The sequence below is a fragment of the Orcinus orca genome, chromosome 19 (genome assembly GCF_937001465.1).
Source record: "Orcinus orca chromosome 19, mOrcOrc1.1, whole genome shotgun sequence".
Classification (NCBI taxonomy): Eukaryota; Metazoa; Chordata; class Mammalia; order Artiodactyla; family Delphinidae; genus Orcinus; species Orcinus orca.
In genome coordinates this window covers 22,499,259-22,523,742 of record NC_064577.1, presented here as the reverse complement: position 1 = coordinate 22,523,742, position 24,484 = coordinate 22,499,259, and the positions used below count along the sequence as shown (strand labels likewise).

Sequence of the window (24,484 nt, the reverse complement as noted above, 5' to 3'; positions counted from 1 at the left end):
GTGGGATGTGATACTGATTCTAGGTAAATAGTGTCAAATTTAACTGAATTATAGGACATCCAACTGGCGTCAAAGGGAACTGCCTGATGTGTGCAAAGCCCACACATGTGGCGTCAGAAGTGCTATGACGGGCGAGGAAAGGAAAATGCAGGCAGTGCTTCTCCCACTTCAGGAGCCAAGACAAATGAAAACACAGGCCACACAACAACCTGTGCACAAATTTTCATAGAAGCATTATTATCCAAAAAGTGGAACCAAATGTCCACCAACTGGTGACACGCGGGGCCTCCACACAATGGAATATTATTTGACCATAATACGGACTGGCCTACTGACTCATGCTGCAACATGGAGGAAGCTTAAAAACATTCTGGTAAGTGAAAGAAGCCAGTAACAAAATGCCACGTATTGCACGATCGTATGGGCCACGGTGTGGAGACAGAAAGTGGATGAGCGGTTGCAGAGGGCAGAGGGAGGGAACATGGGGAGAGAGTGAGCGCGGGTACCAGGTATCTTCTGGGCTGACAGGAATGCCCTGAAAACCACACAGTGGTGATGGTGGCAGGACCTCATGAACAGACTGAAAACCACTGAATTGTACACTCTAAGAGGGTAGATTTTATGGCACGTGAGTTGTAACTCAATTTTTAAAAAGGCCCATGGATTACAAACAGCATGGCAGAGCCGGGTAACTGGCACAGTCTTGTGCAGCCAGTAGAAAAGTGTAAGAAGGGGAGCCGGATTGCGGCAAAGGAAGAGAGGCTTCAATGGTGACCAGCGTCTCAATCACAAAGAGCCTCGTAGCCCCAAGGGCCACTGGGAACCACTGGGGTGATTCACGGTGACGAGGAACACCAGATCTGTGTTTCAGAAAGACCGTCAGCACGGCTGTATCATGGGGCACGGACTGCGGAGGTGCCGAGGGTCCAGTTATAGCGACAGAGGCCAGAGACACGATCTCCAGACCTAGGGGAGGGACAATGTGAATAAACCACAACAAATAGAACAGAAGTGCGAGTGATGAGGTGTGAGAGGTGAGGCAGAAGAAGAGTGTGCGGCACCCGAGCAGATGCCACCACCATCGGGAACAGGGGGAAGGGGAACCTCGGGAGGAGGCTGCTTCAGCAGCAAAGGAAGAAGACGGAGTTTGGGGAGAATGATGGGATTTAGGTCAAGGAGAGATCCATTTTCTCCCCACAGCTTTATTAACGTTAGCAGCTTTACTCACATAGCATACAGAGCACCAATTCAAGTCAGACATTCAAGGGCTTTTTGTATATTCACAGACTTACGCAACCATCACCAAAATCCATTTTATCACCCCAGAAGAACACCTGTGCTCTTTAGCTATCACGTCCCTCATCTCTCCGCCTCTATAGATTTGCCTATTCTGAACATTTAACACAGAGTCATAGAATTGACTTTTATAATTGGCTTTTTTCACTTAGCATGATGTTTTCAAGGTTCACCCATGTTGTAGCGTGTACCAGTCCTTCATACCTTTCCACTGCCCAGCAATATTCCATTGTATTAATATAGTACATTTTATTTATCCACTCAGCAGTTGATTTCTACTTTTTGGTTTTCATATGAATAATACTGCTATGAACATTCATGTATAACTTTTTGTGCAGACACGTTTTCATTTCTCTTGGGTATGTAGGTAGGAAAGGCATTGCTGCGTCAATCACAGGATAACTCTAAAAAAGCTAAAAAGGAGAGATCTTAACGAGGTAGTTGGATACCTGGGCCTTAAAGTGAGAAACGTAGGATGGAGAATTCTACGAGGGAGTACACACACACACCCACACACGTATCACCTCACCTCGGCGGTACAGATACTTCACACTTTCTGAATGGATGACCGCAAAATCACAACCTACATCTATCCTCTGCTTACTCATTTTGGCACCTACCCTGCTTGCACCAGGCATTCACCTCTGCCCAGATTTACATGCGACTGTACTTCACAAAAAAGACCTTTCACCACATTTGCGGTGTTTCACATCCACTAATCACCGTGTTAACCGTAAGAAAGAGCTGCTGGTCCAGCTGAAAGCATAAAACATACCCTTGCGCATGGCAGGAGACAGAGACTCTTCTCTGCAAACACCAGACAACTTAAATTGGGGAAGAACAAACTAGGGGAAAGGGAGTCAGGGGCTACTATGAACACAATGGACCTGACGCAAGCAGAAGAATATGCCAAATTTATAGAAAAGATAAAACCACTCAAATGAAAATGCAACTAGAAAAGAGCTAAGTCTGCCCCTCTGAACACGGGCCCTTCCCAGGCTGGCACTGAAGCTGCCACAGCCAGGACAGATAAGTCCTGTGTCTGCCTGAGGAGGCATCAGAGCTCTCAGGAAAACAGACTGAACCCAGATTATTCGGGGACTATCAATCGGGAGGAGGAGTTAACTGCAGACCTTTATCACAGAGCTCCTCAAAAGAAGTAACGTGCTTCTTTCCTCTTACATACGTACTGTGATGTCAACTAATGGCTAAGGGCTCCTAATGAAAGTACTGCACGTGACTATGTAAGACTCGTTCATAATGAGCATTTTTTACATTACTCTTGGCACTGCTGAATTTTATGAAAATATTTTTCGGAATTAAATGCTCCTCCAAGAATAAGCCATCCACTACTGATCTTGTTTACATCAAAAACAAATTTATGCTACAAATATTGTGTTACCTGAGATTTCAGAAAAGAAATGATCCAGGGCCTACATCCAAAGTTTAAACAGTTTAACTTCCAAAAACGACCTGCTGTTACATCCCTGCTAATTTTGCTTAAAATCTATTGGCTCTGACAAAAAATGCAGAACTTTAATTAAATTCAAGAATTCTTAAAAGTAACTTTTCTAAATGAAAACTAGTTTACAAACCATTAAAATTCCAGAAAAAATATACCAAAACACGAACAGCTATTTCCAGTTAGTCTAGAATATTAAGTTATTTTTATTTTTTCAAACATTTCTGTATATTTTGTGAACACCCATTATTTTTATAATTAAATTTGTTCCGTTAAAGTATAACCCTTTATATTTTTCCATAACTATTTTATTTTATGTGGCTTACCTTTTTTTCCCAATCATTATTCAGAGATTCTGTACTTTGTTCACATATCTTTTTTAACTCTGCAATCTGGTTATCTTTGGTCTCTCTGATAACTTGACATTCACGTACAAGGGTCTGAACTGTCAAAAATGATGAAAACATAGTTAAACCAATTCTAGCTGCCACGTTAATTAAGAGTCTGATGATAATAAAAACATAGTGTACCAGTTAACAGATCATTCCATTTCCCTCCAAGTCTTATCCGTTCTCTCCCCTAAAATCTCTTACTCTTTCCTCTCTTCTTCTCATTTCCACTACCACAGCCTTGGCTGAATCCCCCGTTACTCACTCCCTCGACAATGTGTGCTGGCCTCGGTACCATTCCCCTCCAGTGGATCCTCCGCCGCTGTGAAGAGGTCTTCCTACGGTGCAGATCCCATAGCGCCACCCCCAGACTTAGAATCACCCCGCAGCTCCCCTCCCCTACAAGACGGCGGCCAAAAACCTCTGGCGTGAGAACAGCTCCTCATGATCTGGCTGCTTTCTGGCCTCATCTTTTGCCACTTCCATATGTTTAAACTCATAAACGTACCAGCCCATCTGCAGATCCCTGAGCCCGTGTCCGCTCCTGCATCGCTGCCCAATGCGATCACTGATCTACCTGGCACGCCCCAGCCTCCCCTGCTGCAACACTGCGCATCTTTAGTCTCAGCCTGAGTCGCACCCTCTTTATGGAACGTTCGCCAACCAGGCTCCTCCTCTTGCAGGGGCAGAAAGAAGCTCCTCTTTATTCCCCGTGAGCCTCATAGATTTCTCCTCTAAGTCACTTATTACATTATGTGTTATAGTGGTTTACTTGCTTATTTCCTGAGGAGAAAGATATTTCAACTTTTTATCCACAGAGCAAAAGAGTGGCACAGAGGCAAGTACTCCCAACTATGTGTACTGAGTGCACAGATGAAGGGCCGTCATTACAACATGCTGCTGCTGGACACACTAAAATCGCTGCCAAAGTTTGGGTGACTAAAACAAAATACGCTTTAAATTATATAAAAGATTTCCCTTATAAATCATTTAAATTTCTACCTTTTTCAAAATGCTTTAAACTGTCATTGATTCAAGTGAAAATGTGTTTAATATATTCATGTCATCTGGATGGCAAAATAAATTCAGCTGTGTATCTGCTTGAATGCAGTATTTCCTTAGCTTCCTGAAGGTTTTTATTCACTTACTTCAAGATAGCAAAATTTTCATAAACATTTACATAGAAATTTCTTTCACTCTTATATCTCAACTGTGCAACAAATAAGGTGAGAAGAAGAATCCAAGTTAACCTAATATTAGTCTAATAGCATCTATAACATTTTACTTCACAATTCTAAAATTAAAACTAAGCCCTGTTTGCAAGTCAAAAAGCCTTAGGAAATAATATTTTTAAACCTTAGGCATGTTTAAACTGCCTGGTTTGAATCAGGGTAAAAAACGAAAACCTAGAAATAAATTTTAAATATTTTTGTAGCCACTGGAATTTGGAGCGGCTCAAGGAAAACCTCTCCACTTCCCTCTTACTCATCACCGACCTCTTATCATCCACCAGACCCTTCACAATTTCTTCTTCCGTTTCTTCACTACTCCCACTGCCATCGTTCAGATATTCTGGGTCCTCATCATCTTACACACAAAATTCCAGAAGCATGGAAGCATAACATCCTTGAGCTGAAGGGACTTCACATATATTACTTATCTAGTGGCGCCATTTTGTAACGAGTAAGCTGAGGCGCGGAGACTTGCTGATGTGACACAGCAGACGCTGAAGAGCAGGTCTGGGATTAGAGACCAAGTTTCCTAATAAGCGGGGTGCTCGCCTCTCTCTCCCTCTCCCTCTCCCCCTCTCGCTCTCTGTCTCTCTCTCCCACTCCATTCTGCCTCTGACTATTATAACAGACTGGGAATTGGCCTCAGCATGTTTCACACACCCACTGTTACCAGGCTACTCCACCCAAAATATGAGGTCCTAAAACTCACCTCTCAAAAATCTTCTCTGACTCCCCAGCATCTATGGGATAAACTTGAAACTTCTAAATCTGAAATTCAAGGTCATGCTTAGGTCACGCCAAGTCACCTATCTTAATCTTTTTCAGTCTGTCTCTTAATGTATAGGATCTCCACTCTAGATACATGGTTTTGCAGCATCCCCTCCACAACTTACCAATATCACATTCCTATCCCAGGACTTGGAACTCTTCTCTCAACTAATCCAATCTTACAAAATATTTTCAGCACTCTCCCTAATGACTGTCTGTTGCATTTCAATGTTTCAACCTATAGTCATAGTCAATTTAACACTTGATTACATGCTTTCTTTTCCTTCATAATGAAAGTGTAAATGGGGAATACTTTTTAAATGTTTGTTCTGTCGATCACAATACTAGCATATACTGTAAGGCATAAAGATACTTAATGGAATGAATTTTATTAGACCAAAAGGAGTAATTTCTCTAGACTTCCTTGTGAAAGACAGTAAGTTCTAATTCTATGACTGACCTATGGCAGCTCCAGCCCAGTGAAGAGGGAGAGAATTAAGAAGGAGTAACAGTTACAGACCCTTCCAAATCTTTAACCAAACCAACCACCATTGCTACCCGCCCCCCCCCGACACACACACAGAGTTTTTCTTAAGTCCTGTAGAAACTCACATCAACAGATCGACTGATGGAAACCCACATAAACATTCCCTTCTCATACTACAAAAGGTCAGAAATAAAATTCTACTTTATACAAGAACTAAAATAAGATGGAAGTGTTATTAAAAGGTTTATATAACAATACAACATCACCTTTCTTTTCAAGTTTTCTAATAGTCTCCTCTGTTTCATTTTGTTTCTTTTTGTATAAAGTTTTCATTTCTTCTATTTCATTATTCTTTCTTTCTAAAATCTGCAAATGAATTTAAAATATTTTAGTATACAATATTGTTTTATGTATGGAACACATAATTTTTTTTAAAAATAGCACAATATTTTTGCAAGTCTATCTCAGCTAATCCCATAAATGGCTTCCCAAAAAAGATGAAAAAATTATACTTTAGTGCATTGACAAAATATTAACTACACTAGAATAATTGATTACCGAAAGACATGTTATCTGCTTTGAATTTTCATGTACCAATTCTTAAGGAGACCGTAAATGATAAATTAGGTGATTCTCTAAATTATACTTCAGAGGTTAAGCCGCCACAAACTAGCAGAGAGAAGCCATCAGAAACTTGATATGTTGATACAGTGCAACTCACCTCCCCACCACACTGGGATAGCACATCTGCAGACACGCACATCCCTGAACCCTCCCACTAGTGTCCTTCTATCACTTTCACACACAATAACAAGAATTCCCAGACACGTGGGAACACGTGATGCAACAGCCTTCTTCTATACTTAGTTCTGCTACTGGGAATCAAAAAAGTCAGCTCAAAATATGTCAAAAATTGCATGGATATTTTACATCCTTAATTTATATTGTGTCAGAAGTTTTTAAATGAATCATTTAATAAACTTAATTATGATTATATGCTTCTAAGTACATCTACACGCAAAAAAAAAAAACTAGAGAATAACCAAAGAGTAAGAAAGTTTGCAAGCAGAAAAAAAAATGTACTAACCAAAGGGAAAAAAGAAAACCAAATTGAGGCAGAAGTATGAATATTCACTTTTCTTGTGGTTGAGGTATATTTCCTATGTACCCAAATTCAGTTTTTTAAAAAAGGTTATTCACCAATGTCTAACCAACTTTTTCTTAGTGCTTTTATTACCAGCATTTTACTTCACCTTTCACTGTTTTAGTCCCACCTCTAAGAATGATTGGTAAATAAGAAAAGGAGATAGTTTGAGCCCAATGTCCATAAAGAAGGTATGCAAACAGATAAAACACTCTCAATTTTATTCCTTCCCAATTCCTAACACTTAGAAAATGGCATACATGCAACAAACTGATGAATATCCTTTCCAAATCTAGCATGAGGTCAAGGATTTTATTTATATTTTACCTGGCATTTCAAACTAGTTGCATTGCTTTCTTTTTTCATGCAGAATTTATTTTAAAAGAGAAATTCCTGGAAAGGATTCTATTATTAAATGTTTTTCTTAGAACAGAGCTTTGTAACAGACATACCAAGAAGCCTATTTCAAATTCTATTACCACGATTTTCCCAAATATATTTCTATATTTATTTATCTTATACATCAATAGGTTCTATTTCATTTGGACATATACATATGCTATATTGAAATTATATTACTGAATCTCTAACATATCCATGAAAGAGAACTGTTTTTCTTGAACCATTTAAAGTAAAGTAAAATACTAGTAAGAGCAGAAAGCAATATTTGCCTTTAAAATTTGAATGGAAAAGAGGAAAGGAGAAGGAAAAGGATTCAATATTTTTTCTCTTTCTAATTTTCAGCCAGTGGTTTCCGTCTTGTTGCTCTGAAAGAAGGTGAGCCAAACACGCACCTGACTAAATACTAGCATGTTCTCAGCTCTACGGAAGCACGGGCACGTGATGCTGTGGCCTCAGCTCCCTGTCTCCACCTTTGTCACTTAACTCTGTGAAGCAGGGTCACAGGCTGAGTTCCAAAACAGACAACACCAGGCTTCCATCTGGATCAATTTTCATGAGTTACAAATTCATACATCATATATTAAAATTATACATTATATACCATTACATTTTTAAAATCAATACTAAAATATAGTTATAAATTCAAATTCAATGTACAATAATTATAAATTGATGACTTTTGCTGTGCTCATTAAGAAGAAAAATTATACTTCAAAGTACAAATTGAAATACTGTAAGGCATAAATCCCAACGAGCTACTGAAAAAAAAAAAGCCTACACTGGCATTACAGTGCACGCAGTCTATACCAAAGAGAACTAAATACAAGGGTTTCTTTTTAAATTAAAGGGGAAATTTTAGGGACTTCTCTGGTGGTCCAGTGGTTAAGACTCCTCACTTCCAATGCAAGGGGCGCGGGTTCGACCCCTGGTCGGGGAACTAAGATCCCACATGCCGTGAGGTGTGGCCATAAATAAATAAATAAAAAGAAAGGAATTTTTAATTGCCAGAAAACTGAAAGAATCTTAGACCAAAACAAACTCTAGTATTTACAGTTGATGACTTATTTCAGCCTTTATGAAAGGTAATGACAGAATGTAAAGGACTATAAGAAGACCAGCCTTCCATCGATAGATAAAGAACTAAAAGGTCATGTAAACTATAAGGATTTACATAAATACATCTGTTTAGCAAATGAAGTTTAAAGATCAACTTTTGCTAGGATATTAATTTAGCAAATCCCATTTATAAGACAGACTCCCATAAGTACATAAGTAAGTGGATGGATGGATGGTCACAAGACCTAGAGTATTTCAAATATTCAATATCAATCAAATAATGAACTGCACACACCCTACCTTCTGAACATCAGCGTCATGCTTCTGTTGCAGTTTAAGTTTCTCTTCATGATATTGAGCTTCCATCATTTTTGTTTTCATGTCCAACTTCAAGGAAAATATTTCAAAGGTGTGATTAATTTACTTTTCCCTTTGGCAAAAATACACAAATTAAAATAACTACCTATATGAAAGAGAGTATCATTTTCCACCTTTACCTTATAGCCACTAGTCCAGCAATCATACTACATATACCAATATGTTGGTTACATTCTTTGATTACTTCTAAGCTAATTAAAAGTCTTTTGAATAAATCTCACTTGACAGGCAAAAGTGAAAATACCGAACTCAGATTCGTCAGTGATCCCCAGTCCACTCCACTGCCAAAAAGCAGTCATTTTAAAGCGATATTTTGCTAAACCCACTTGGTATTTTAGCCTTTGTTTATTATTTTTCAATTGAGTAAGTCTCTATTCAACTTCTTACTTTTTTCTTTTCTCATATCTACGTACTCATTTCTAAATGCTCTTATTTACCTCTATACTTAAATATAACAATTTGTGAAAGAATGTCCATATAGGCATATCACTGATAATGCACAGATTTTCCAGTTCTCCAACTCCGACTCCCTCAGGGCAGTGACTTCATTTCTTTCCAGCGTCCGTCAACAGCTCCTAGCCTCCTAGACTCCTCAGACTGACCCCTGGCCCACCAGTGTTCTGAGCAAAGCCAGCAAAATGTAACCAACACGTGTTAATAATAATGAGTGCATCCTAGGATTAAAAGAGTAATAGTGACGGGTTTTAAGAAGAACAACAGAAAACTGATTATCTCAAATGTGAAAGTATTTGACCTGATTCCTTACTATTTAAAAGAGTATGTACATTGGAGTCTGACAGGCCTCATTTTTAACTCTAATTCTAATCCCACTAGACATTAACTGTGGTGACTTTGGGCAAGTCACCATTCTGAGATTCTATTTCCTCTTCTAATAGTTAAGGACAATTATCTTACCTCAGTGAGTTGTGAAAATTATATTCAATGACATCATTTAAGTAACCACAGTCAGTACAATGATTGGTACAAAGTAGGTATGCAAAAAAAATTAGTCTACAACCTTCAGGAAATTTTGCTTTTAAAATATTAGAAACGTACTGTCAAAACATTTTCTTGAAAATTTTTGAAACATACTTCATATTTTTCAATTACTGTTTTAAATAATAAATGTGCATAATCAAATAAACATATCAAAATGAAATTTTAAAATTTTACAAACAATAGCTAACATAACATAAATTCATGGCATTTGCGACAACATGGATGGACCTAGAGAGTATTACACTAAGTGATATAAGTCAGACAGAGAAAGACAAATACCCTATGATCTCACTTATATGTGGAATCTGAAAAACAAAACAAATGAACAAACATGACAAAACAGAGTCATATATACAGAGAACAAACAGGCGGCTGCCAGAGGGGAGGGGATCGGGGAGGAGAGAAATAGGTGCGGGAGATTAAGAGGTACAAACTCTCAGGTACAAATAAATGACTTAAGGGTATGAAAGGTATGATGTGGGGAATATAACTAACAGTTATGTAATATTTTTGTATGCTGACAGATGGTCACTAGACTTATCATGGTGATGACTTTGAAATGTATATAAGTATCAAATCGCTATGCTGTGTACCAGGAACCCACATAGTGCTGTGGGTCAATTATACTTCAAAAACAAACAAACTCATAGAAAAAGAGATCAGATTTGTGGTGACCAGAGGTGGTGATGGGGGGAAGGAGGGCTGGAGGAAGGTGGGTGGTCAAAAGGTGCAAACCGCCAGTTACAAGACAAACAGCTGTCAGGGATGTAGTGAGCAGCACGACAAACAGAATGGACCCTGCTGTGCGCTATAACTGCAGGTTGTTGGCAGACTGAACCCTAAGCATGCCCACAGGAGGAAAGCAGTGTTTCTGTCTCTTTAATGTGTCTCTGTGAGATGACGGATGTTCACTGCGCTTGCTGTGGTCATCGTTTCATGATGTGTGTGAAAGGCGCATCATTATGCTGTGTGCCTTACGCTCACACAGTGTCGTGTGCCAATTATATCTCAATAAAACTGAAAGAAAAACAATGAACGTTCTGAGCGGCAGACAGGGAGGGAGCTGTCCGGTTACTACGCAAAAGGACGCAATTCTGAACATTTCCATCCTCTGGCTTCTAAGTCACGCAATAATCCTTCCTCATTTTAGCAGAAAGGACGCTGGGTGATCCACATCCACCTGAAGATCCCCAACAGAAGCACTGGGGGTCTACTGCAGAGGAATCGAACTCAAACAGCAACATGACAGAGCTGGGCAGATGCCGGAGACACAACTCACTGCTGCGTCTTTCCACAGCACCTCCCCAGGGAACGCGTCAGGCCTCAGCTTCCGAGGTCCAGCCCTGAACACCACGTGACCGTGCGGCCACAGCTGACACCACCACCTCCACCCGCTCTGCCTCAAGCTTGGTTGACGCGGCGAGGAACAGACGCCTGGCGCCTGCCTCAGGAATCCACTAGCTAGAGAACAATCGTTCAGATTCTCGCTCTCAGCCAGTCAGCTACGTGGGGGAACAAACCCCAGTTCTCTAGGGGCAGCAGCCAAGAGAAAGCGGATGAATCCAGGAAACAGAAGAGAGCAAAGCAAATACACAAAACAGCAAAGACTAGAAGCCACACAGCATCTGCAACAGGAAGGAAGCAGCTTCAGTGGTCTCCATGAGACAAGCCTTACTTGAATTCAAAAGAATTTCTGTTCCTGTTTACTTTAGGTCGCTTCACGAATCTCTGTTCTTGTGACCAAAGAGATCTATCTGAATTCTCTTTTTCTGGTTTAACTTTTTACTTTGGTGTAATACTAAACTTAAAGAAAAGTTGCAGTAATAGCACAAGGAGCTCCTCTTTAGCCAGATTCACCAACTGTTTACATTTTGCTTCATGTGCTTCATCATTTTATACCTATATCAACATATGTATAATACAAATTATTCTCTGAACCATTTGTGAGGGAGCCAGAGACATCATCCCTAAAGACTTCAGTGTATGTTTCCTTAAAACACAGACTGTCTTTTATAACCACAGCCGTCTCGTCAAAATCAGGAAATGTAACATTAACACAATAATATTATCTGATATACAGTCTAGAGTCGAGGTTTATCAGTTATCACAACAATGTCATTTATATCTATTTTCTTCACAATCCAGGATCCAATCCAGGATGACTCATTGCCACTAGTTGTCACATCAACATATCTCCATTAACTGGGAAAAGCCTTTCTTTGTATTTCTTGACCTTGACATTTCTGGAGAATACAGCCAGTTATTGAGTGTCCCTCAGTTTGGATTTGTCTGATGTTTCCTCATGATTAGTTAGACTTAGCAGATTTTGGCAAGAATGACACTAAAGTGATGCTGCATCCTTTTTCATCCCATCTTATTAGGAGGTCGCTTTGTCCCAATATTGCCAATGTAAGGTTTAATAACTTGGTTAAGATAGTGAACCCAAGTTATCACAAGGTGGTATGATAGAGAAAGTTTCTCTACTGACATCCTTAAAAAAAATTTTTTTTACTTAAAAAGAGTATCTCTTCCCTTGACCTCGACACCACAGAACAGCTCTATCTTTCTGCCCTATACTCTACGGCATGATTCATGATAAATCATCAGAATTACAACCTGGAAACAATCTAACTAGTGTAGTATACAAAGGCAATACAGGATACGGGATGTAGATATAACTATACATGTAGACAGCTATACATATGTGTGTATCTTTATACACACACCCACAGGTGTATGGAAGAGACAGTAAACAGCCTTGCTTAGTTTAGTTTAACACAAAAGACTGAAACTGAAAGACTGACTATAACACTTCTAACTTGTTTGACCTCCAAGTAACTCTGATTACAAACAACATTTCAGTTTTCCTTACTGAGCTCAGAATATATGCTATCAGTTTCAGACTTAAGAAGAAGGGAGATCTACTTTGGGCTGTAACGGAGTAACTAGTACCGACCTCACCTCCCACTGTTAATAGCCATCAAACAGGATACAATTTGTGAAGGAACCATTCTCCGGCATTAGAAGCTGCGCAGTGCAGTAAATCCTGGCGTCCTCCTAGGCTGAGCCCCACTGTCATTCAGGCTCTCTGCACAGACACAACAGCCAAAGCCCAGCTGGAACTGCAGCCCTACTGAACCAAGATGGCAAAGGCAAAGAAACAACTGAGCCTCAGTGACAGAATCTTCAGTGTCGGGCTAAGGCAGGGGGAGCCACGACGAGTGTGAGCACAGAAGCCCCTCGTGAAGCAGTGCGGAGAAAAGGGGGCGCTCTCCTGTCCCATTTTAAAGTCCTTGCAGACCTGTTCTCACCTTGATAGCAAGCCTCTAATGCCAGAGGTCTGGGTTGGAACTGACGTATCCCTCTGGGCCATCTGCCCCCATCAAAAGTATTTTACCGTGAGAATCACTGGGACAAACACAAGAGGAAAGCCTCACCTCCCTGGACCAAGTCCCCAGGCAATACGACCAGAAGGTCCACCCAGACGGTGACTGGAACCACCCCAGGGCTAAACCACCTACTTCTAGAGAGATGGTGACAGCTCCACAGGGTAAGTGGGGGGTGTGACAAGCCATTCTACGGCAACCGGCTGCTAAAGCGAAGGAGCTGAAAGTGGGCAGCTTCGCTCTGAAGACGGCTTTCCCACGAGCTTTTTAAAAGATTTACAAAATCCATTGGGCCCCATTTTCTCTGAAGTATTTCCTTCAAAGAATAGCTCTGAGTTTGGACATTCCTACCAAATGAATAAAGCTGATGAAAATGCTCACTTACTTCATGCAAAAGTATTTCCTTGGGTTTAAAAATATCCTACTTACAGTATAACTAATTAGATTTTAGGACTATTACCAATGTCATTTTACTCAACTGAATATTCACAAATTTTGGATTAAGGGTTTTTTTAAAGGAACTCTTACCAATCTATTCACACAGATAATCAACATTCCCTCTTACAGAGAAGCAGGTTTCTTATTCAAAATCCTACCTTTTACTATTACTAGTTTTCCATATGCAAGTTATGTTTAACATTTGAACTGAAATTAGCAGAAGGACAAAATAAAATAGCATAATAACCTTTAATGAGTTTTTAAGGAAAATAACGTATTAAAGTTACTTAGGAATCACTACACACTTTAAAATACCAAGGAACAACCTTCAATGTTATTTCAAGGCTTTAATGATGACCGACTACCTCAACCATGTCTAAAGGAACAAAATGTACAAAACAGCATGACTTATTTTCAGGCAAAGAATAACTCTACAACTTGACAAGTTTTAAATGATGTATAAAATGTAGCCATTGTAATATCACTGAAATATTTCGTGTGCCTTAAATTGTAAGGCACAAAAGAAGGTCAAAGCATGACTGACGTCAACCATCTCTACTGCATGGTCAAAGCATGACTGAAGTCAACCATCTCTACTTCCAAAGTATTATCAGCAACACAACCCAATGATGTGTTTGCTTAGTCACACTTTCTACATCTCAACAATCATCACAGCAAATTACAGAAGAAGTGATTTATAAAATAATCATCACTCTACTTACTCAGATACCTAATTGTTATAATCATCTTTTTAGAGAATTCTATTAGTTACTAGTCAGAGGAAATTATGGTGTCAGTGACTAAGATTCTTCCTGATTAAAATCTCCAGTATCCTACTCTCAAAATGTTCATATGTAATATTGCATAATGCCAAGTGTTATTCATTGTGCTTATTTATAAGCACAGCACAAATAACAATGTGTCTCCTTCTCTTGTTGTCTTAACACTGGGGCTTAGAGATGTATGAAATCTTCCTAAACAGTACTTTCTAATCTCCTCAGAACTCATCACATTAAGGGAAGAAGTGATATTTAAACATACAGAGTGTATGCTGGTATTTTTTTTTCTAATTTTTAAAATTTTGTTCATACGTGAACACAATTTACATGAAACATAGAGATAATCATATTACATACTCAGTTTCTGTTTATTTTGTTTAGCTCCTCTGTACTCCTTGGTATTCCTTTCCTTTTTCTATTTGATTCTCTCCCTCTCCTCCATCAACACCTGCATGGGGTATGGAATACGGACATTAACAATGGAGTATATTTCCGTAACTTCTGCCATGCTCAGAGAATCATATACAAATATAAAGGGGCAAAATGCATTGCACAAGTATGGGGGTTTGTGGCACAGACTAGGCGGATCCCCAGACATTTATTTTCCTCTTCTTCCTTTGGGGCCTCACTAATACCACCAAACGGGCTGGGCAGATGGCTGCTCCATATGTAAGTATGGTCAAGGGGGATGATGGGACAAAAATGATGCAGGCAACCTTGATGGACATATTTTTTAGAAGTGGCTTTCTCTCCATCCTCTTTCTTTCTGAAAGATCACGCTTAAGAGATAAGGCATTGGTGAGCAACCGAGACCTCAGATGCAGAGACTGAAGCTGTGTGCTGAGGACGGAGAGGTTCCCCACCAGCCTGGGTCCCTGATGACATCATAGAGCAGCACACTCCCCACACACCCTGCACTGTCGTATGACAGCTAAGTAAATTCTCTTCTTTAAACTGTTATACCCTTAGCAATATATAATAATATATGTTATACCCTTAGCAATATATAATTTTTTTATTATGAATGTTTCACACACAAAAATACATGTTTTCTGGGCTTCCCTGGTGCGGGAGTGGTTGAGAGTCCGCCTGCCGATGAAGGGGACACAGGTTCGTGTCCCGGTCTGGGAAGATCCCACATGCCGTGGAGTGGCTGGCCTGCACGTCCAGAGCCTTGCTCCACAACGGGAGAGGCCACAACAGTGAGAGGCCCGCGTACCGCAAAAAAAAAAAAAAAAACCAAAAAACGCATGTTTTCTATACCTTACTTTTTTCTCTCTGAACCATATCTCATGGAAATCACTCTAAAAACACCTGCTACAGTACTTTTCATTCTTTTAAATAGCTACCAACTATTCCTTAATGAGGAGAAAACAAAATTTGTTCAACCATATCCTCCTTAATGTATATTCACTTTATTTTCAGTCTTTTTCCACTTCAAACAACACTGCAAAACATTCTCACATATGAGTCCAACACACTTGAATTTTGATTTCTACAGGGTGGATTCTCAAAAGACATGCCAACGATTCAATGGTGGCTATATCTTAATAGGTTTTGCCCTCTGTTATAGGCAAATTCACATTTCCACCAAGAGTAGATACCTCACTACTACTCTAAGTTGCACTTCCCTGAAAACTACTGTGTGTCAGCCCCTTTTCCCATGTTCTGGGGCCTTATGAATCTGGTCTTCTATGAAATGCCCTTTCACAATTTTAATCCACGCTTCTGTCTGTCAATCAGTAAAACCTGGTATGCTGTACACATTAAGACACAGTCTGTCTCAAATATTTTCCCCAAATCGATTATTTTTCTATTGATCTTTTGTTGTATTTTTTTACCTTACAAAGTCTTTATTTCACTTGAGTCAAATATTGCTATCATTTCTTTTATACGTCCTGGGTTTGGAAAGGTATTCGGGTTAGAAAGATCTTCTGATGTCAAGATTTTTGCTGTTTTGAAGCTTTTTTTGTCTGGGCCTCTATAGGTTAAAGGTACATCCAGAATTTGTTTTTGTTTATTTTTGTTTTTAGAGGAGAGGACCCAATTTTATTTTCTTCCAAGTAAATGAAAAGTTGTACCAGGATCATTTACTAAATAAAAGTCTGTTCTCAATGTATTGACAATGAACTTTGTTACTACTTTTTTATTTTTACGGGGATTTGATTTTTTTCTTGGAATGTTCTTTTTGGTTTTAACCATGTCGGGACTGCCTAATAAAAGCAGTTGAGAAGTATTCCCTCCTCCTCCACAATCTCAAAGAGCCTGTGTAATACTGGAAAATAGTTCTTCCTTAAATGTTTCCTTACAGAAATACGTAGTTGTAAAGTGGAGTATTTTAGTACCCTTTCTGAATAATTGTAGATATTCTTTTTAAGTAAACCAACACTCATAAGTGCTAGGTTTTTAAAGTTACTTGCACTGTAGAATATGACGCTTTTCACACTGTCACAGTAGTTCTGTTGGTCTGTCTTGAACTTGGAATGGCTCTTTTGCCTATGCGTGATTTTATAACATCATCCATTACTCATTTGGAAAACATCAGTTCAATGAGTTACAGAGATTTCCAAATATTGAAAATTTCATTACCTAATATAAAAACTTCACACTGTTTCATGTCACCACCGATCTCACTGGAAAGGTCTTAGTATTGGAAAGTTCTTGAGCTCACAGTGACTGATACAAGGTTGCCAAAATTCTAATTTGTATTAAAAGGTCAAATTTTATCACCAGCAGCAAATATGGTCAGTTGTTTTGCTTAAAGTGACAGGCTCAATTTGTTCATTTTTGAGAAAATGTCTGACACTATCCAAGTCCAAAGAACCATATTTTGTCCCTCGGTCATTCTTTCAAATAAAAATGATATTCCCCGAGAACAGCAGCTACTGCAATTCATAGTGACAAAAAGCACACAAGCGTTTTGCCTCTGGCACGTGGATATGCACTTGGATATGAACCATAAGTTCTTTATACATGGCTCCATTTCGTCACTCAGATATCCAGAAGATGCATGTTTGAGGTACGAGATTTAATAAAATTAATAATTTTCTACTTGCTTCATCGAGGATATTCTTAAATAAGATTGGTAATTTTTTCCCTGTGAGCATGTGACAGTGAAGAATATGCCTACCACTACAATTTGGTGCCACTGCCTTGATGTGGGTTAGGATACAGTTTTACCCAGCGCTGTGTTTGCAACATCAGTGCAAGTGTCAATACAGTAAAAAAATAAATAACATTTTTAAATTATTACAAAAATAATTTTGACCTCATAGACCTCATGAAAGAGTATTAGGGACCACAGGGTTCTCAGCCCACACGCTGAGAACCACTGCCCTAGAGAAACTCTTGTACATGTGTGTCAGGAAACATGTACAAGATTGTTCATAGGGTTATTGTTTGCAAAAGTCAAAAATTAGAATAGATTCATCGACAAAATGGCAAGAAACTGTGGAAGATTCATTGAATAGAAAGTAACGCAAATGAAGCCAACCATAGCTAAATGGCGTAACAAGGATGAACGTCACCCATATACTATTGAGCAAAAAAATATGTGAAGTTTAGGTTTATTTAAACGAAGGTCAAAATCCACTAAAACAGAAATATTTTCATTTTTAAGAATGCAGGCATTGGTGGTAAAGTCAAGCTTAAAAACAAAGGAGGGAAATTACCAGAGAAGTCAGGATAGCAGTTACTGCTGGGGGAGATGGATGAGGTAAGATGGGGAAGAGTCAGACAGCAGGCTGCTGACGTCTTGGCAATGATCTCATCCTTGCCTGCACGCACTTTCCAATGGTTCTCCTTTGTATAATTATTTATTATAGTTTGTAAGACTCCGTGTATCTGAATGCTATATTCATAAGAAATGTTTTAAAATATAAATTCTCTCATTATGTCAATGACTGTAGATTACATCATCTTGGATTTATTTAAATTCTACATTTAACTAGCAGATTTGCAAAAGGAAAAAATGCCTAATTGGCATTCTGTGTAAGAAAGAAGCAATATCCCTTTTTAGGCAATGGGTGGGAACATTCAATATGGGTGGAGGTGAAGTTCAAAGGAAATACTCTATTTTATTTCACAAAAAGAGCAGTTTCTACTGTCTGTTCTCTGAAAACTGACGGTTGCTCTGAAAATTGATCTCCCCTTGTGTTGTCTCTTCTTTCATTTTCAGTGACAACAGTTTTCCAAATGTCTTAATCTATGTCAGAAATCTTTTTTAAGAATACTAAAAAAAAAGAACCCCACTGCTTGATGGTGCTCAAGGTCACACAATTCTGTGATGTGGATATCACAGGAAATGTGTTAGCAATTACAAAGGCAAACAAGTCCAAGTATGTTTGTGAATGACAGACTAAGGTTAAAATAAAGGATCACGGTCACCAAACCTTCCCACAATGCCAAATAAATTGAAAAAAACTTCTAATCTTAAAATATTTTATAGGTGTGTTTTTACCAATCAAAAGAAAACTACTACAGTTCTTCAACTCTAATAAAATAATATTGCAAATATTACTCATTTAACATCTAAGGTATTTTCCACACAGTTATAAACTTAAAATGGAAGTTGTGTTTTATAAAGTTTGATTTCCAAAGGCTAATTAAATATTTTAGGACTCTCTAAAGCATCAAAAGAATTGCATCATTTATTAAACACAGACAAACTCTGTAGTCTGTATATAATTTCATGTCACTCAATTCTCTCCACACTTACTGCATTCTTAAACTTAAGCATTTCAACTTCCTAAATTTTGATTTTATAACATTAAGAATTGATTAACCTAGGTTATCATCACTACTCATAGTAAAACCCTGTGAAATGGATCTGAGATTTAAATACAAAAATAAGATTTTAAAAGAGACAAAAATACGAATTTTTTTCATAATCATGGAATAAGAAAGTCTATTCTACAAAAACCAGAAGCCATAGAGAAAAGACTGATAGATCCAACTACTGAAAAGAAAACTTCTATACAGTAAAAAAATAGAAATAAATCAAAAGACATACAGAGAAAAATACTTGTAAGATATATGACAAAGACCTGAATTCCTTAACATATAAATTGTTCTTAGGAATCACAATGAAGACAAACAATTTTAACAAAAATATGGAAAGATATAAGAAAAGACAGCTCACAAAAGTGAAATTAAAAAGACAATAAACAGGGCTTCCCCGGTGGTTCAGTGGTTGAGAGTCCGCCTGCCAATGCAGGGGACGCGGGTTCGTGCCCCAGTCCCCCAGTCTGGGAAGATCCCACATGCCACGGAGCGGCTGGGCCCGTGAGCCATGGCCGCTGAGCCTGTGCGTCCGGAGCCTGTGCTCCGCAACGCGAGAGGCCATGACAGTGAGAGGTCCGCAAAAAAAAGACAATAAACAGACAAAAAATATGTTCATTCTCACTTACATAAAAGCAATGGAAATATCAAAGCAACAAGATGCTATTTTTCATCTCACAGATAATCAAAAATGTTTATAATTCAGTGTTGATGAAATGGGAAAATAGACATTCTCATACACTATTGGTGCAAGTACAAATAGACCTAACCTTTTTTAATAGTTTATTAAGATATACATAATTCACATACTATAACATTCACCCACTTAAAATATACAATTCAATGTCTTTTAATACATCAGAGAATTATGCAACATCACCACAGTCTAACTTAGGACATTTTCATCACTCCAAAAAGGAACTCTCACACCCACTGGCGGTCACTCCCTACTCTCACCCAAGCCTGCAGCCTGAGGCAGACATAACCTCATTTTAAGGGCAATCTGTCAATGTCAATCAAAACTTTAAACCTGCAACCCTGTTACTGGGCAATTCAATTTCACAGAATTTATTGTATAAGAAGAAATATGCAATACATAAAAATATACACAGGGATATTCTTGAAACACTATTTGTTGTAGCAAAATACTCTACAAACCTCTATCCCTCAACAGGAATCTATATTAATAAAATGTGGTCCATCAGTAAAATAAAATACAATGCAACTATGTAAAAAGATGATGCCATACTACTGATATAAAAAATCATCAGAATATATGTTAGCATTTAGAAAGCAAAATGAAACAGTATATAGAGTATGTGCTAGGATCTTATTGGTATTTTAAAAATGAGATATTCCTGGAAACTTTTAAAGAGAATACATGTTAAATTTTCTGCAATGATTACCTTGAAAAGATCAGGTGCTGAGGAAATGAGGATTACTATTTCATTTAATATTTAATTTTAAAATAAACTTAACTCACCTGAAACAATGCTATTTCTTATTTTTAAAATGCCACCCAGCAACAACAAAAGCATTTGTAGATGAGAACATGTACAAGACACATCAGGGTTGTCTGATGTGAACATGCAAGAGCCTGCTGAATTTCAAAACAGAAAAGCATTTATCCTCATGCCCATAAGTATATGTCTAACAAAAGTGACTTAATCAAGTAGACATAAGATCATCCTTCTAAAGGATAACTACACACATCACAATGTAACTATGCATTTAAGTTTAGGGAAAAATCCATGTTAGAAAACTATCTCTTGAAAACAGACAAAAATATTAAAGCGGTATGGTTGGTATTTTCTTTTTTGTTAATTCTTTTTTTTGCAAATGGACTTTTTTATTTATCCATCTATTCATGCACCATTCTAGAAAGAATTTGATACAGTTACACAAATATTGATATACACAAATATAATAAGATTAAAGTACATAGACAAAAAATTGAAAAGAATATGAAATAGAAAGAGACCACTAAGGACAAAGATTTAGGACAGCACACAAAAGTACATGTCATAAAATATTACAGTTGCTGAAAACATGCTGTGGAAGCTCTGATCTTTCTAGTGACCAGAACAGGGGAAACACCATGATCTCTAACAGTTATATTAGGTTTAGCATAGAGATACACATGCAATTCAGGAAAATCAATGTTTTTCCTAAAGTCTGAATATCTTTCTTTTAATGATTAGTATTCTCTATTTTCAAAAATGAAAATATTAAAAAACTATCTCCTGAAACTGAAAAAAACTTTAAAGAAATACATGTTCTGTATTAAAAATATAATTAGTCATCTTATATTTACAAAGGCAATCTAAACTGCTACCTTCCTCTACCTTCAAATGGCTCCTAATTATCTTTGCCTTTTTATATTCATTCTCATTTTTGCATATAATACATCCTTTACTTGTACCTTATAATCACATACAATGTTCATGACACTTCCAAGCATTAATTTTTATTTTAGAGGTTAAATTGTTTATGACACTAAACTTACAAAAATCCATTATTTCAATTGACCATGTAAGACACAATTCATTACCCCACAGAAATATTTAGAATGCTTATAAAGACAGACATCTAAGGACATTCTTCCCAGAATTATTTATATTAGTGAAAACTCAACCTCAATACCCAACAATAGGGATAATTTAAATTAACTGGGGATAATTGTATAATATGAACCATAATACAGCCATTGAAAATAAATGCTTAGGAACAATATTTAGTAGCATAAAATACTTGAGTTATACAAAACAATGTATATGATATCATCTCAATTTTCTAAAGAAAAATAACATGTTTACAGGATACATAAAGAAAAGACTAAAAGACAACCCAATGACATTTTACCAGTGTTTTTATTTCACAGATGATTTTATTTCTTTCTTTACATACGTCTATATTTTCCAAGTTTTCTTTAATAAAAATCCACAAATTATTTTATAATCACAAATACTACTTTAAAAGAAAGATGAAACTAAGACAATTCTCACACTGGGGCAACTCAGCATATACTTTTAAATATTTTAGGATGGAGAAAAAAATATGATCAAAAACTTTCATCAAAAATAGTCAGACTTGAGGACACAGGGAGTGGGAAGGGTAAGCTGGGATGAAGTGAGAGAGTGACATGGACATATATACACTACCAACTGTAAACAGATAGCTAGTGGGAAGCAACCGCATAGCACAGGAAGATCAGCTCGGTGCTTTGTGACCACCTAGAGGGGTGGGATAGGGAGGGTGGAAGGGAGACGCAAGAGGGAGAAGATATGGGGATATATGTATACGTATAGCTGATTCACTTTGTTATAAAGCAGAAACGAACTCACCATTATAAAGCAATTATACTCTAATAAAGGAGTTTAAAAAAAAAGTCAGAAATGACTATGTAGCTACACAAAGAGTTATTTTAGCCAAAATATACACTGGATATATTTTAAGATATGGTGTAAGTTGATGTTTACATGCAAACTTCTCAATGATGCCACAAATATTTTTACAGTATGCCAAAAAGAAAAACAAAAACATAAGGGTGGGGAAAAAAATAAAGCCACACACATTTAAAATTATGAATCTCAAATGCAATACACAATAGCTTTAAATGTTTTCTCTTTCAACACGTATGTGGGGAGCCTTGGTATGTTTACCCCTGACCCAAGATGTCATCATAAAGAATAAGGACATTATTTCACGAAACACCAAAAAAAAAATTCAAAAAGACACCAGGTCCTTTCAATTATTTATTCTATGGTAAGCAGTCTCAACAGTAAAAGGAAAAGGAAAAATAGTTGGTAATGGCTTAGAATGACGTGTAAAAACAATTAATGACAATTTTTTTAAAAGGAAAGAATTTCAGGGCTTCCCTGGTGGCACAGTGGTTGAGAGTCCGCCTGCCGATGCAGAGGACATGGGTTCGTGCCCTGGTCTGGGAAGATCCCACATACCGCGGAGCGGCTGGGCCCGTGAGCCATGGCCGCTGAGCCTGCGCGTCCGGAGCCTGTGCTCCGCATCGGGAGAGGCCACAACAGTGAGAGGCCCGTGTACCGCAAAAAAAAAAAAAAAAAAAAAAAAAGAACATAATTTTTCAGGTTCCTAATCTAATTGTCTTTCATTGTACCACATAGATGACCAGTGTTTCATTGGTGTCATAAGCAAAAAAATAATAATAATGATGATTTTTAAATTTTCCAGAATAAAAGTTTTTAAAACAAAATAATAAAGCAAATTAATGACTACTATTATACATGTGGAGTACACAGGTACCCAAAGACTACAAAATCTTCCTACTAATCCTGTAAAGCAGACACCTCCCAAGTAAGATGAAGAAACTGAGACTCAGGGAGGTAAGTATCTGCCCATTTTCACATAGCTGGTAAGGAGGATTTATATCCACATATTCTTGACTCCACAGCCTTTACTCTTAACCAATAAACACCACTGCCTCTTTAATAATTCTATTTTCAAATGATCAAAGAAAGATAGTACATTGTGTCCTATAGCAGCTCTGGCATAGCTGAATTTAGCAGATCAATTTAAAATAGTAGAAACAGTAAAAATAGTGAAATTAGAAAGATACATTATGAGGAAGCTGAGATAAAGAGAGAATGAAGGGATTCACCGAGGTCAAAGATACTGCTTCTAAAACCTGCCATCCCCCCCAGGCCCTGATAATCAGGAACTGATAGTCAGGAGAGAGCCCCTCAGCACAATCTGTCCAGCAGGCCTGGGGCCAGGACACACAAAATGGAAGACGGGCAACACAAAGTTGAAGACAACCCTGCCTTACCTGCATCAGTATTTTATATCCGTACCAATGACAACCTCTTCCTACCGTGCAACCTTATTCTAACCAGAAAATTCACATTACACAAAATACAAAAATTGTTTAATAAACTGGATACATCAGAAATATCTCGATCCTACCTCCTTCCCATGCATTCGAGACAGTAACTGATCCTCCTGGAGACTGCTGGATTTTCTCAGGCTGAATTTGGGAGTCATCTGCTGAATGAGAAAGAGTCATTCGATACTTTTTCAGGCCTGGTTTATCAAAAAGTAAACTCTAAATTGGCTGAAGTTCATGCCAAAATAATACCAATATTGGAGAAAAATAGTGATTTATTCACTTCCAAGCGATAGGATTAATAGGACTATTATGCTTCATAATGTGGACTTGCATTATTTTCTCTAAATATCTTGAGGATTATTTTCTTTTAAAATATCTAACCGTAGGAAAAGTTCAATGCATTTCTCACCTACCAAAGTAACGGGGATAGGCTTCTGTCTCAGGTACCGAGGATTTTCTATCTGAAAATTTTTAAATAAAATAAAGACATTAATATTTGAGTTTTAATTAAACTATAATGAAAATGTTTCCCATATGTCTTAATATTTAGTATGTTTCTTAGAATGGGTATTGCATAATATATTTTTAGTGCCCCATGAACAAATAAAATATAAAGCATAAACTCCTT

General features: G+C 37.7%; 1 protein-coding gene and 1 long non-coding RNA gene across 31 annotated transcripts in view; one reads left to right on the top strand and one right to left on the bottom strand.

Annotated features, from left to right (window-relative positions):
* The window catches only part of LOC125962013 (uncharacterized), a 189,695-nt gene that overhangs the window by 96,383 nt on the left and 68,828 nt on the right, over positions 1-24,484 (top strand). The window lies entirely within an intron of this gene.
* Positions 1-24,484, bottom strand: part of CEP112 (centrosomal protein 112) — a 412,427-nt gene that overhangs the window by 334,137 nt on the left and 53,806 nt on the right. For 24 of the 30 annotated variants that reach the window (XM_033438326.2, XM_033438317.2, XM_049701500.1 and 21 more), the window contains 5 exons: positions 24,270-24,317; positions 23,934-24,014; positions 8,537-8,623; positions 5,901-6,000; positions 3,085-3,203 (listed from right to left, as the gene is read on the bottom strand). In XM_033438326.2, the coding sequence (XP_033294217.1) occupies positions 3,085-3,203; positions 5,901-6,000; positions 8,537-8,623; positions 23,934-24,014; positions 24,270-24,317 (435 nt within the window). Of the gene's footprint in view, positions 1-3,084; positions 3,204-5,900; positions 6,001-8,536; positions 8,624-23,933; positions 24,015-24,265; positions 24,318-24,484 lie in introns of all 30 variants that reach the window. The other 6 variants (XM_033438327.2, XM_033438321.2, XM_012535068.3 and 3 more) reach the window with 2 other exon arrangements.